Source organism: Halyomorpha halys, unplaced genomic scaffold (assembly GCF_000696795.3).
Source record: "Halyomorpha halys isolate HHAL.00 unplaced genomic scaffold, Hhal_1.1 Scaffold1001.1, whole genome shotgun sequence".
NCBI classification, from domain to species: Eukaryota; Metazoa; Arthropoda; class Insecta; order Hemiptera; family Pentatomidae; genus Halyomorpha; species Halyomorpha halys.
In genome coordinates this window covers 370,088-386,584 of record NW_027104681.1, presented here as the reverse complement: position 1 = coordinate 386,584, position 16,497 = coordinate 370,088, and the positions used below count along the sequence as shown (strand labels likewise).

The following is a 16,497-nucleotide window of genomic DNA, read 5'->3' as shown; positions in this document are numbered from 1 at the left end:
TCATTGTTTCATTAGTTATAAAAACATCCAAAACAATACTAACACAATCAAAACACTAACTACGAGCAGGTAACCTAACACGACAATAAACAAAATGGTGTGGAGCTGATCTGTTTCGTGACGTCATTCTCCCATTTAGCAGAGCTGTTAACAAACTCTCAACCATGTTATATGTTGTATCGTTTTAACATATGTAATAGACGAGAAAGAAGAATTGGTGATGGCAGCGCATGCGCGGGAGGTATTGGGCAGAGAGGGAGAGAAAAATGATATGTTCTGTCGTTGGTTGTTTTTTAATGAATGGACATTGATGTAAAGCTAGTGTATTTTTTTGGTTTCTAAGTTAAGTTTAAAAACTGTGTATTGAGCAGTGATCTTTCTATCTCTCTGCCACGAACAGCTAAGTGCAAGTACGTACGCGTTATTGTTCACCTTTGAACATAGATAACAAGTGTATGTATTTTAATTGTAGGTTAGATTATAAGTTAGTAATAAGTACATATTTAGGGATAGGGTAGATATAATTAGAACAACATAGGATAGGGCCTTTGTTAGTTAAGATTGTTCTTTTTAATTTACAATTAGTTTAAGTAAATCTGTATTTGTATAAACATTAAAAAAACATGTTTCTTGTTGTGGATATGTGAGTTAAAACAATGTTAATGAACCTTGCAATTTGAATACATTACACATGGTAAAAGAAGAAAATATTTCTCCATTTAATATCAGTTTTCCATTTACTTTCAAAAAGTAAGGAAAGAAAATCTTGGTGTATATTGTATATTGGAGGTGAATCTCGTTACCGAACCTTCCTTTTGAGATAATCCCAAATATGCTCGATTGGGTTAAGGTCAGGACCTCTTGGTCGCCAATCAATGGTGTGGATATTTATGGTGTTCAGGAACTCAGAAACACATGTTTTCCTGTGAGGACGGGCATTACTCACAGCCTATGAACGGCATAAAAGGTCTTGAAGATCTTGAAGAATCATTTCTCCATACCTCAAAGCATTCAAAGCCCCTCCTTGGATTGGCAATAACTTTGGCCTCCCAAGATATGCCGCCCAGAACATGATAGAGCCTCCTGACTTAGTTTCTGAAGTGCAGGACTGACTATACCGTTCTCCAGGCCTTCTTCGAACTCTTTCTTGGTAATTTGGTCTGTTAAGGACAACTCTCGTCTCAGTGAATAAAACTTTTTTTCATTCCTCCACAGTCCAAGATTAGTGTTCCTTTAAAATCTCAATATCTTTAGGCAATGTCCTGTGAGAAGAACTTTCACTGGCCGCCTTGAGCTGAGGTTTGAATCTCTCAGTCTCCTTATGACCGTTGACTCCGAGATTGATATCCCACAAACACCAGCGATCAAGTTTTATATAAAAGAAGCTGTAGAATTACGCTTCCGAAGTGCTTGCATTTTAATTATTCGGTCATCTATGGAAATAGTAATCCAAGGACACGCTGACGTTGGTCGCCTCAAATGACTACTAGTCTCTATGTAACTTTTTTATGGTCCTTGAAACGTGAATCCCAAGGCGACTAGCGATGTAATGCAATGATTTACCTTCTTCAGGATAATTGAGAAAGAGAGAGCGGTGATTCTGATCGAATCATCGTGGGTTAAACTATTCATTGTGAATAAAATTAATTGTTATAGCTGGACTAAATAGAAAAGAGAGATCAGACTTGGGGCAAACGAAAGATAAATATGGACTGAAAGGAAATTTGAAATGAATAAACCACAATTCCGTCGTAAACAGTGAATAACAATAATATGCCTAATCCCTAATGTCTCTCATTTAGTAAATTATATGACAATAAATATAAACAAATTAATTGAAAATAAGAGACAAGGCCTGCCTAGATAGAGAAAAGTACGGAAAAAAAATAAATAAATAAATGTTCTTGCCGTAAATAAAGAAAAACGGAAGGGTACTGCGTGGTCGAAAGAAAGGAAGCAAAGTCACGCAAAAGTGATGAGAAGATACTGGGAGAGAAAAAGAGAGAAAGTGAGAAGGAAAAAGTACTGATATTCGCGTGGTCTTGAAAGGTCGTTCCGAGAAAAAAAAATCATGGATTAAGATCAAAACCAAGAAAATCTCGATAATTATGGGTATTGGCGGGGAATGTATAAGGAGTATTGAAAGGAAATGTACAAAGTAAGTTAAATAAGAAGATGGAAGTAGTATGAGAATATAGTAATTTTAAAATTATAGATTTGTTCGAGTCTGGCACCCAGGACTGCTATACAAAATCTGTAAATTATCACCCCCTATATACTTCCTCATTATCCGTTCTTATCTGTGCGACAGATTATTTCAAGTAAATTACAACGGCGCTTATTCATCTCTATTCTGTCAGTCTGCTGGTGTACCTCAGGCTAGTATCCTTGGTCCTATACTTTATACAGTTTTCACTGCTGACATTCCAACCCATCCTAACACTATCCTCACCACGTATGCCGATGATACATGTCTATTGTCAGTGAACAATGATCCTTACATTGTATCCCAAACCCTCCAATCCCACATTACCACCCTTGAAGAATGGTGCCAAAATTGGAGGATTAAAACGGTCAAACGGTCTAAATTGCCAATCCATTACAAAAGACTGATCTACATGACTATTATTAGGCCTATCTGGACACACGGAGTTGAGCTTTGGGGCTCCACTAAACCATCAAATTCCTCCCGAATCCAATCCTTCGTAAAATCCTTAATGCTCCTTACTTTGTCACAAATCAAGTCATCCATCAGGGCCTCAATGTTCCATATGGTGCCGATTTGGCTAGAACCAGATACCATTCCTTCCATGATAAACTTCTCAACCACCCAAATCCACTTGTTTCTAACCTGGCTTCTCCTTCATTACCTAATAATCCTCCTTGGCGTCTGAAAATATATGAGAATACGGTAAGTAAATATATGTTTTTTTTATTCACTTAGTTTAAATTTATCTTTCTAATTATTAATTTAATACTTTGTCAATAAGCGTTTGCACTTGTCGCTAACGTAACTCTGTGATTCTCCGCTCGACCACTTTACTCGTGCTTGCCCTCTAGCAACAGTTGGTGATACTCCTTTATCCACAATTATTTTATCATTCTTTACCCTACCCTCTTTTACTGCTTATTCTATTTTTTTTTTCCTCATCCACGTTATTACGCTATATTTACTACATCAAATTATAGCCAGTTGTATTAAATACTATTGTGGCATATATAATTTTATATTTTACTGGTTAGATTCTGTTAATTTATTTGCATGTTTAACTAATTACACAATACTACTTTGTTTAAAAAATTAAATTAAACATATTTGATGCTTAGATATTATTGTTATGATTTAGTTTTATAATTCAATTTACTTTATTTCGTAAAAAAAAAAAAACCTTTTGTGCTCTCCTCAACAAATATAGTTGGCTCATTGCTTAAGCAGAAAGTAAATTTTAATAAGATCACTTCCGATTAATAAATAATTCGAATAGTAGTCATTTTTTTGTTCTACCTTTAATCATAGTTAAATTGTCTGACACCACATTCGATACTATGATTCATTTAATTAACGTCATATCTGAAATAGGTAAATTCCAAATAATTGCGAAAATGTTTTTACATAGTGTGATTATTATATAAACATATTAATAAGGAGTTTTTTGGGAACAGTTGTAATTATGATATTTTACACCATAAATAATTGAAATTAATATCACTTTAAATTAATATTCCTTAATAAGCTTTTAAGCTTTAAAGAATAATTTTAGTTTTAATTTTTTTGCACTATAGATAATTGAGATTATTATCACTTTAAATTAATATTAATTATTTTAGGAATGATTTTTTTTTAAAAATATATAATTGAATTTAATGTCACATCGTAATATTCCTTAATAAACTTTCAAGAAGAAGTTTTTTATGATATTGTGGTGGCAAGATTATTATTATTAGATCAACGTCTTCAGCGGCAGTAGTCGACGTAAGCAAAGAACTGTTTGAAATGGGTTTGCCACTGTCATACAATTATTATCAACATTTTCATTTCCCTAGTATATTTTTTTTAAATCTATTTTTATTCATAATTCATTTAATGTTTCATTATTTTACATTTGTTTTAGTGGCGAACCCATTTAAAACATCTCGCCATGTGATCAATTACTTACAATTAATAATGATGAACTAGGTGTTTTTTTCATTGTCTAAAAAAACTAAATATTTCTGTTGCTAATAATTATGAATGTTTTCTTTAATGTTTAACTGTAAACATTGTTGTTTTGACTAATAAAGAGCGTATCTAAAGATCCATCTTTATCGTTACAACAGGAACACGCAGTAAAATATTTTTCACAATATATAATTGAAATTAATATTCCTTAATAAGATTTTAAGAATGATTTTTTTCACAATACATAATTTAAATTAATATTACTTTAAATTAATATTCCTTGATGAACTTTAAAGAATGATTTTAATCATAATACACAATTGAAATTAATATCACTTTACCAGTGATGCGGCGAAAGGGATGCGCTGGGATCTTTTGAGCTCTGCTCTACCCCTTACACGTGGGGGATAGAGTGGGCTCAGGGATCCTCAGGTCGATTGTGTAAATACTGTGCATTAGAGTGTAAATGTGACTAGAGACTATATTATTTTATCATTATGTTATTTTATTTATTTATTTTTTATACACATAGTTTGATTATGTTCATTCTTCTGTTTGTATATATTTTAAGAGTTTTTTTTTTTCCATTCATTTATTTATTTTCTTATGAATATACATTTCTCATTCTAAATATGTAATAATTGTATACAAAAGATGAAGAATTAAAAAATGTTCGAATCCTAAAATAGTACAAGTGTATGAATGGAATAAAAATGCAATAATAAAAGTATGAATAGAGAAAAAATAAATGAATTAAAAAATAAATTAAAGAAAGGGGGGGGATAAATTTATATGTGAATAAAATACACATAAAATAGGAATAAACTAATAATAGAATTTGAATGTATTAAAAATTGTTTATGGTGTAAGCCGAAAAATTAAGAATAAATGTTAATTAAATTAAATTGAAAATGTAAATTAATATTTAAAGAAAAAATTATGTTATATGATAAGATGATAACAGTGTCCTAACCTGTTGAAGGTAGGTTCTGTTTGAAGTTTGTTAATGAACATAAAAGTGGTTAATAAAAGTTTTAAATTTAGGAAATAATTTAATAGAAGAAATTGTAAGTAGGAATCTATTTTTTAAAAAGAAAGACAAAAGACTTTATAATGTTATTGTGATATTATTTTAATGATTAATTATTTAAAGATTGGGACAAAGGCAATTAGCCGGCATTAATGAATTTTAAAGAAAAAAAGGAATGAAGACAGAATAAGGTAAGACCAAAGAAATCAGTATGTAAGTGAAGGAAATTTGTTATAAAAGTAATTAAAAGGAGCTGTTTGTAGGAATCCTTGAGAATGACATGAGAGGTCGAAACGTCGGATGTTAAAAAAGAATAAAGTTGAGAGAAAAAGGATCAAAATTGTTTTAAAAAGAAACTAAACCACTCTCAAACAACTATATTAATAAAAAATAAATCTAATTTTGTTCATTATTACTGTGTAATTTTTCAGTATTTTATCTAGAATAAACCTTGCTAGTTTTACCAATAAACATAGGTTTTTCTTATTTTTCTTTCATTATTCCAATTGAAACATGCTTCAAAGCGATGAATTTATTTTTTCTTATTAGTTTTATTAGAATCTAGTAAGGTATCTATGGGTACAACTTATTTGACTTTTGGAACGCCGATGAGGAGCAGAAGAATGGCAACGTTCGGCGACATCTCAAATTTTTCTCTAAAGCGCACCCCCAGACCAAGCGCAGAAGAAATATGCCACCTACGAAGGGGAACTCTTGGAAACCATGCTTTAAGCCATAAAGCATTTCAGGCATTACCTGGACGGACGACATGGGGTATGGATGGACCAAGAACCTGGAATATGCTTTCCATCAAAAACCGAAGACAGCTACACCCAAGTGGATTCATCTAGTCAACTTCATTGGCCAGTTTACGACCGACATTCGCCATGTATTCGGAGAAGAGAACACCGGCGCCGATGCACCTTCGAGGGTCGAGAACATCCAGTGTACTGATGATTATGCACGAATGGCGTTTGAACAGAAGGATCCAACCGTTACAGACCAGCAGAAAAATGACCATCTTCAGTCTCCATGGATCAACAACTTATTGTATGTTTTATCATCAGTAGCAAACCCATTTTGAAACCTCTCTCCATTTAATTATGTGTTTTGTAAAGTTTAATATTTTGTTCATTATTTTTTTGGGAAAAAAACTTGTTGAATTGACCAATAAAGAGGGTTCGTAATTCATCTTTCATCATACCAATTGACCAATTGATCATACCAATACACGCTTCAAAAATTTAATATTTCAGTGGTTTTTAAATATTTTAATTTACTTTTATATCATCAAAACAGTTTTAGAAGTTTTTTTTCTATTTTCTCAATTACAAAATGTCAGGTACTCGCAATTTGATGATAGTTAATTTTCTTGTTATTATTGCTATTTTTTCAATGTCTAGAGAAAGATATTTAGATATATATTTAGAAGTATAATATATTTTTATTTAGTTATCTTATAATTATTATTGTTTATTATATTTGAATCTTATACTATGATTTTTATTGTTTTTTTGAATTTGTTCAATGATTTTTTTGTTCTTTTTGGGCACTAAGATTTTTCTATTTTTCATTTTTGCTTTTCGTTGTTATTTTTTTGTAATTAATATATATCATACAAAAATATCTGATGAAAATAATCAGGATTGTTTTGCACTGAACCTTTTTATTATAAAACTATATAACAACAATGATTCCCATATTATTTTTAACATCCCTGTGACGTTTCGGTCCTGGTTTAGTGGCTCAAACTAGGATTATAACTAACTAACAGCCACACTCCAAAAATATTTTTTTATGCATACATCGCGAGGAACTACTTGTTGAAACTTAACATAAAAGTTTTGTTGTTGTTTCTTTATTTTCATTTCTTCAGGGCTGTAATGTTTAAAATAAATAAATTTATATTATAAATATACTCCTTTTTTATTAAATATGTAAAACTATATCACTGTTAACAGTTATATTAACTAAAATATTGTTCCCTCTAAACAAAACTTTTTTTTATCTTACAAGGCAAACCCCCCTCCATATATATGTATCTGGGCTATACCACGGATAAATGATATAAATGCATTAATATTAGTTTTATTTACTTATTTCTTTTATTGTTATAATAAACCATACTCCATAATCTGAAAGTCTTAACACGCATCGCTAGTTATATAGATAAAATAACAGCCTGCTGATTTAATATTCGACATAATGGAGTTGAGAGAACAAAATCAGCAGACCAACATTACGATTTTGTGATTATTTTCCCTACAGCTCCCTTCAAGGCTGTACAAGATTACCTACGACGTGCCCTTATACATACCATATACAACAGATGTAACTATCACTCGATAAACAGGTCAAGGTGGGTCTTGTAGGGAACTGTTTCAACTTCGCCGTGTTTGCCAATCGTATAATGGAGGCAGATTGTATAATGCATAGCCACCAAGTGTTATATAAATGGAGACCGCGCATTGCTTCGTCCTAGGACATTCTCCCCGTGTCCACTTTGCAAGAGCTTATGGTTCAGGAGAGGGCTGCAAGCTGCAAGCTGCAAGATGAAAAAAAAGCGTCCGGTCCGGCCAGTGACTAGATAGAGACAGCAAGATGGAAATGCGGCTCGAAAAAAAACACACTCGTATGTCTGAATCGAAGCAGTAATGGTTCTCTTATGGCTTTCTTAGTGAAGGGGCACTGCGAGATCCTATACTTAGATAAACTGACGCATCTAATTAAATTATTTTAAACTAGCAGAGCCGACAATGCTTCGCTATATTTGAGGATGTATATACATTAATTGGACACTGTTGAAACTTTGATATCAAATAAACTATATATGAAGTGATAAGATATTAACTATAACATAAACGGTTAGAGCTAACTTCTCTGTATAATCGTTAATACTGGTCCGATTTAGGTGACTTTTCCTAATTCTTTTTGACAATATGATTATCTAAGATGTTGTCAGATATACACTATATAAAATATTAGTAATTTTTATATAATAACTCTCACTATGCTCCATTATTAGTAATGTATAGAAACCATTTAGAGTGGCCGACCAATCAAAGTGCATTGAAAGAGTTTTTAGGATTGAAACGACAAAAGCTAAACTTCCGACTTAAATTATTATTTCATCTTTTAAATAAACGATCAAAATTACAACTTTCAGAAAAACTAAAGATTTATTCTTACCTTCTAAGACCAATTTGGAGTTATAGTGCTCAAATTTATGGATATTCAAAAAAAAAAAACTTACTAAAACTGCAACATTGTCAATAAAAATTACTAAGACTGATCAGTAGGACTCCCCCCTGCATACGTACAAACAACCATTAAATCACAATATAAACGGTTTCACACTTCCTATACACACTAACCCCTAATTCAAGGACTATCAACACGAGGCTTACGACGTTTACGAAGGAGCTGGAATAGGGCCCTCTTAATTGATTTTTAAATTTCAATTTTAATGGAGAGTTATCATTGGATGACCTAAACCTCCATGCCTTCATGAGATTTTCTTTTTGTTTTTTTCTATACAACATCTTATTCGCAGGTTGTGAAATATTATTACCAGTTGTGAATAAAATAAATAAAGTAAAAAACAAAAAAAGGATTGAGACAATGTTTACATTAGTTTTTTGGAATATCAAGAAACCCTAAAAATTTGAATTTTTCCAAAAATCGGAAAATACAATTTTTTGGCCAAAAATTTTCGCCTTATTTTTTGGAAAAAAAAATTGAATTAAATACAACATGACTTAACCGACCAATTTATTTGAAACCAATATTTCACTCTTATATGATAATTAATAATTTTTAATGTGCGTTAGAAAAGGAAACATTCAGCTTTCCAATAGTTTTATGAATTGGATAAAATGCAGAGAAGTTATTCTGGTGACTATTGTCAAAGTGAAAATTTTTTAACTTTTTGTGATAAGAGGTAGGAGATTATTGTTATAGTCTATCTAGTTGTTATCATAGTTAAAGATAACCTTCAGGAAGGTAATTATTCTCCTTGATTTAAAAATGTGTAATAGTTGATATTATAAAAAGTTTCAATTATTGACAATAATAAGTTTGCAAATGTAAATGATAGAAAGAAAAGTGGTTAGTACAAGTTTTAAATTTAGGAAAGAATTATATATAAGAAATTATATGGGACAAAGGCAATTACCCGGCATTTTTAAGAATTTTAAAAGAGAAAATGACAACAAAGTAAAGGTATCCTTGAAAATGACCTGAGGGTCGAAACGTTGGAAGATTTTTAAAAAGAATAAAGTTGAGAAAAAGGATCAAATATTGTTTTTAAATAAACTAAACCACTCTCAAACAAGAATATATTAATAAAAATTAAGACAATAATAAGTTTAATATTAGCATGAAGTGACAAATAAGGAGTTAATTATATATTATATTTAAAAAGTTCATCAGGTAAATAGTTTAATGAATAATGTGATATAGGATTAATGTAAGCATATGTTAAATTTGTGAATTTGTTTTCTAGCAACCTGAAGATGGGGGATAACCCCGAAACTATGTTTTCTGTGAACTAAACTAATATATTTAAATAAGTAACATTGTCTTCATACACAAATTTCATATTAATTAAAACTTTTAATGTATTGAAAAATGGTATTTGAGCGTTTTTGTAACGACGCTGAGAACGAATATGATTTTTTTTTCTAAAAAAAAAATTGAATGGACCAACTCTACTTAATAAAATACCTTATTATGTTTTTTTTAAATTTTAAGTGAATAAAAAATCATTTAATAGAATCAGAAATAATTTTTTTCTTATTCTTCAGAAAGAGACAATTCGATTGGCATATAATAATCATGGGGGAAAAAAACGTATAATTTTTGAGCTACACGGCAAAAATACTTCATTTTTTAAAATAACTTTTCGTTTACTGAAAAATCGGGCAAGCCTATAATAATCCCGGGAAAATCCTGACCATTTAGCAAAAAGCTCCATGACAATGAGATGAACAGTGTGGCAGTGTATGAAGGACCAATTAACGAATATTCCTTTTTTATATATTAGATATTAAATATTTATTTTTAATATGTTGCTTCAATTTACTGATATAGAAGACGCACAGAGGGTAGGAAAGTAGGAGTAATGAATAATAAATTAAAAAAAAAAAAAATCATTTTGACTACTTTGTAGTTTATGAGTTTATTTTCATGGAAGGAACAAATAATTTTAAGGAAACAAATAGGCGAAGCAAGGATCCATGGTTAGGGTGTGCTCAAGAGGCTGAATTTAATATCGCTTTAGAGAAAAATAATACATACAAAATATATTTATTCATTCATTGTTACAAGATATACAGTTCCATAAAAAAATAACTGGCAATTATATATAAATAATATAATAATAATTAAGTCATAAATAATTTATCAATTACGTTTCCGAAATTGCAATTGGAAAAGAATAAATTGAATATAGTTTATAACATTATGTTAAAGCCCAAAGATTTTTTTTTTTTTTTTTTTATCATCTTCCAGTTGATTTTTCAATCTTAATTTTTTTTAAAAATGAAAATAGCCTTTGACTGTTATTTGCAAAAAAAAAATACTTCAGTGATGCTTTCTAAGAGTGTTGCGGATTTATGAAGACCTTGTTCCAAGGACAGTACAGAATGAGAAACTATTGAACATCGAGACAAGCTGATGGGGACTCCTAGGCAATCTCTTCTTCAAGTTTTTTTGAGGTATTAAATGTGTGTTAATTTGTATGCCTTCAAACACCAAGCAGACACTCGATACCCCAATGGCCCTCCGCTATTGTTTTGGAATCTACTGCAAATTTTCTGAGGCACTGGATTTGTGTTGGTTTCTGATTCTTTCAGCCACCAGGTTCATCGCCACTGTTTAGCCTTCGAGTTTGTGGAGTGGAGCATCGCGGGCCATCACCCACCAAATTGCCACTTGCTCTTCACCATTTGGACAACTGAGGACATCTCGGAAGAAATTCGGAGGCTTATCTGTATTCAACATGGGCATATCGACAAGATTATATTCTTCTATCTACAGTGAGTGCCTTTCGTTTGTTATTGGTATTATCAAATATGTAGTGTTTTGTTTTCTAGTCATTATCCAATAGATAGTTAATTTTTTTTTGCCTCTGTTTATTCTATAAGATTAAAGTTCCTTTTTTTTTTGTTTTTTAATATTTTTATTTTTTTATCTTGATTTTCTTTCTTCTTTTTTTATTATTTTTATAACACTTTTTCTTGTAATAATAGGAGAGTATGGTTTATTTCACTTAATTTGTTTATATTTAATAATTATAAATTTGTATATCAATCGGAAAGCATATTTTCTTTTCAGCATAATTTTAGTTCTTTAGGCGTTTTCGTTTTATGGTTTCCATCAATTATTAAAATCGAATCAGCGATTGTTTTTTTTTTTCCTTGTTTGAGAATAGGTTGGTATATTTTCGATTATGAAAAGCTTCTTGCCCCAACATATATGTTATTATATATTTTATATTTAAGCTACTTTCTAAATATTGCTCGATTTAAATATCTTCTTCTCGTTTCAAGTAAATATTTAAAAAGTGGTATAGGACATCCTAGTGGGGCAGTTTTAGTGGCTTCTTCATCCAACTGGACTAGGCCCAGAGGTGTCCTATCTTCACTGTCTTCTTGTAGCAACTCATAGAAGTATTCCTTCCTTCTCTCGATTACGTTTTCCTTATTTTAGAGGAAATTTCTTTCCTTATCTTTGATTAACTTCAATGACAATTGTTTTAAAATATAGTTTCTAACAAAAACTAAACTAAATAAATACTACATAAAACAGACGGGATGAGCAATAAACAAAATAAAAAATCTTGTCACTCTAGTTTTAAGTAGGTAATGAGTATTCATTGTGTTCTTTAGATAAGTCTTTATCTTTTTTTTATTATTATTATAGTTGTTTTTTTTCAACTGGTTTCTTAGGGAAATGTAATTAATGTATATGTAAGTAGCCACATCAGTTCAATACCTTGATCATGTTGTGAGGACAATACAAAATGTAATCCATTGGCATGCTTGGAGCTGGTTTTATCAGAAATCAAAAAAGCTTGCTTTCTTCTCTTTTTAAATGGAATAATTACTGTGGGTGTTATTAGGTTGTAAACGCTGGAACCAGCGATCTTATCCATCTTCGATAAAAAAAACTATTGTGATTTCTGCTGAGAGACACCTTGTATAAATTCTGGCATGAGAGATACTCAACCACCAAGTAGCAGACATTTATTCTCCAGTCATAGAAAATCTGAACGTTGATACCTAATCTCTGCTGCCTAGAGTAGTACCCATGAGGTTCAACAGTTTGTTTTTTGAGATAAGAGTATTTCAGTTCCATCAATATATAGTAGTAAGAAAATTCCTCAAATTCTCTGAGCAGATTTTGGCGTTAATCTTCACTGGGCTAAGAAAAATAAGAATACTCATTTTTTTTAAAATCATCTAAAAACATTCTGCGTCATAATAACAGTCCCAACATCACCATACCAATTGCAATTTTTGCCACACGGGAACCTCCTCTGGGATTTAATTTCATTTAATATAAAATCAAAGTAATGTTTCAACTAGTAATAATCGCGCCTTCGAATTGGCCATACGCGCTTGACCCACGGTTACCTTATAAAGGGGCTTCACCTGTGTACCAGACTTGCGAAGCGCGACTTACCGTAAAACACACCCTAACCAAATATGCCAAGCGTACGATTCCATCAAATCTTTTTATGAGTTATCAGCAGATCTCCACTCAATTACTATCAATTACTCAAAACTTTACTATAAACTTTTACCACAAGTTCCCATTTTTCAATTGTTGTCATTTAAATTCGGCAATGAAGACAAAATTTGGAAATTAAGACAATGAGGACTAATTAAAATTTCGGATATTAAGGAAACAAAGCCTAATAAAAATTTCGGAAATTAAGGCAATAATGACCCCGAAGTGGTTGATTTATTAAACTAATAATAATAATACAACTAATGTTTGTCAACCCTCAACATCTTCCTATAGTTCCAAAAAAATATTTTTGTTTTCAAATAACTCGAAAATTATGTGTACTTACGATCAGTCACATATTTGAGGAATGTCATTTCTATTCCGGGAACTTGAGTAGATTGGGAGTAGAATCGAGTGTATCGGATGCTCTGAATGATGAACAGAAGAACGTGGAAATGGCTTTGGTTTTCTTAAAAAGGAATGGCCTTTTGAATAAGATTTAAACCAGAAAATTTGTTATACGTACTAAAAAATTCCAAAAGAAGTAATTCTTTAAATTTATTTCGTAATTATTTAAGGTGAAATAGAATTATAAAGCGCGAAACATGGGCGTTGATGACCTCAGGGTTTTACGCCCTAGTAAAGCCCCAGATAAACAACAACAACTCGAAAATTATACATCTCCATGAATATTATAGCCAATAATTTGAATGATGACGAAATTTGATATAATTCAAATCGGTCCTGTATTAGTATTATGTATTATATCAATTTGTGATAAAAGCGGTTTACTTATACGTAATATTTACTAACTTGTAATTATTAATGTCAAATATGTGATTTTAAAAAAAATGAAAGATTTGTAAGTGCAATTAAATTATTTGATATCTTCAATTATAAATTTCAAAAACCGCTCCGCTCATAGTAAGGGAAATATTAGGAAACTTTTAGATTTTTAGATTTTCAAACATCAAATCATTTCTTGTAGGACATAACCATCAACTGACAAAAGTTCCACTCAATTGACATTTTCCAGTCATCTCCTTTCCAATAATCGTTTTCAAAATTAGCAGTATATCATGAACACTCTATTTATTTTAAAGAAAGTTTCTTATAGTTCTGTCTAATTCGGTTTCTATTTATGGTAAAATAAGTCAGATTATTTTTCAAAATCAGATTTTTAAACTATTTCCGAACTTGGAAGGTAGGTACAACTGACTCACAATCTAGGCTTTGAAACAATATTCTTTATTTAATCAAAGTTCTGACATATTCTGAAAAAAAAAAACATAATAAAGCTCAGAGATTTCTTAAACACATACTTTTGATAAACTATCTTTATATGGATCTTTTGGCGCTTTATAAATTTTCGATGATATAAACTTAGTGCAATACCTATTACAATATCTGTGTGTAGGATTCCTTCAAATGACTTTGTTTGGTAGGCCAAATATAATAATTGAAAATTATAAGCCAGCATTATAAGATAGGAAAATCAAGAAATTCGTTTGTTTATATTCCAAATAATGTTACCAAAAATATTGTATATTGAAAAGCATCGTAGTGAAATAAAAATTGAATAAAAGAATAGTTAACATTTATATAACAAAAACGAAAGAATAATAAATTCTATGTGAATATTTAATTCTCAATTGTGCTTAAATCTAGCAACAGCAAGCTTTGCCGGTCACAGCTAGTGTTTCCCCTCCCCCCCCCCCAAATTTTACATCGTACATTCTGACGGAATCGTTTCAACATTCAGGCTTTCATTATGTGTTCATCCTTTAATTGACCATAAATATGCTTCGGTTAAAAAGACAACCAATTAAATAGCTAGTCAATAAAAGAAATCGACTTAATTATTACAGGACTCGATTATAGCAGTTAATTAGAACGTTAATAAACAAGAGGAGCCTTTATTATCTTAACGCGAAGTTCCTTGGAAATCATTTCGGTTGTTGCAGTCGAGACATGCAGTACTACCCACCCCTCCAAGACTCCAATATCATCGATGGACTCAGGGTGGGATATCTCAAATTCTTCGGATTCTGGAAGATCATCAATGACTACAGGACCACGGGGAAGAAGAACACGTTCATGATTTTTAAATTTTACACAACCTTTATAATCTCTACTCCATACATCGTCCCCCAACTCTTTAGCTACTTTGCCATAAATATGGATATTGAAAAAGCTACTATTATAAATTTGCATTGCCTCCCTGCCATCATGATGTGCGGCAGAATATTGGTATTTTGGGTCCGTATGGATAGCCAGTGTAAGCTCTACAATTTGATTCAAAAAGATTTCCTTCATATACCTCAATACAAGATGGCTAAGGCGAGTATAATATATCGGAAGATTACGAAAAACGCGAATTTACTGTGTATATTAGCGTTCGTAATGGATTTCAGTGTAGCTTTCGCGATCGCAAGTATTCCTGGGGTTCCCGTAGACTATATTCTGTATCACAAGGGGAGCATGTTCGATGTGAAGACGGGGAGGAAGAAGATCTTAAGTGGTTGGTACCCACTACCGATGGACCAGTCTCCTTATTACGAAATCATATTCGCATACGAAATGGTCTGTGTACTTACAGGAGGCTTATTCCAACCAATATACATTTGCCTGTTTTACCAAGTTCTTGTGGCTCTTATTGCTCAGTTTGAAGTCCTAGGATATCATGTATCAACCTTCAACATCAGCCCCAATTCTGATATCAGTCAAATCAATTATAACCCTAGCGCTGAGTGTAGCATCATCGATTCTGATTCTTATAATCAGAACAATATTAATTCAAATTCTAACATTAGCCACAGAAAGAAGATTACATCTGAAAAAAGTGATTCTGATATAAGCGAGGATTTATATAGAATTCTACAAGATCACCAGACATTATTGAGGTATTTGATCCTTCATGATGATTTTATCATATTAATATAACAATAAGTAAAATAATATTATTACATGAATGCTTTCAGTTATGCTGATGAATTGAGGAGTGTATACAACCCTCTTGTGACGATGAATCTGGGCCTAGCAATCTGTTTTTTGATTGTATCTGTTTTTCAGTATCAATCGGTAAGTGAAATTATAAATCGTCGAATGCAAAAGTAAATTTTGAGATATTCAAAACTTTAAAAAAGGTTCTATAAACTAATTGGTAAGGAATGAAAGCCTTTATAACATGTAAGTATCTACCCCTAGGGAAATAATATACAACTGAAAATTACAATAAATTGTTTTTAATTTATCTAAATAGATGGTAATTCAAATAAAAATATCTTAATATAAATATTATCTGAAAGATAGGAACAGCTACATCTATCGTTCTGTTATTTCTTTCTTAAACCTTACAGAAAATACGAATTATTGAAAAAAAAAGAAAAACCTAAGTTTTAAAGTGTGAGATAATATATATGTATATATTTTCTTTATCCCAGTAAAAGGAAATGTTTCGTACAAAACTAAAAACCTTAGTTATCTAGTTCATCTTTTTTTTTTATTATTTATTTAATGTAATTTACAACTGTACATAATAATACAATAGGTAAATATGTAGTATGTTTCATAT

At 31.0% G+C, this 16,497-nt stretch overlaps 1 protein-coding gene across 1 annotated transcript in view; it reads left to right on the top strand.

The window, feature by feature from the left end:
• Positions 1-14,879: 14,879 nt before the first annotated feature.
• Positions 14,880-16,497, top strand: part of LOC136796087 (odorant receptor 10-like) — an 8,181-nt gene continuing 6,563 nt past the window's right edge. The window contains exons 1-2 of the mRNA XM_067048755.1: positions 14,880-15,826; positions 15,905-16,004. Of these exons, the coding sequence (XP_066904856.1) occupies positions 14,895-15,826; positions 15,905-16,004 (1,032 nt within the window). The 5' untranslated portion in view covers positions 14,880-14,894. The remainder of the gene's footprint in view (positions 15,827-15,904; positions 16,005-16,497) is intronic.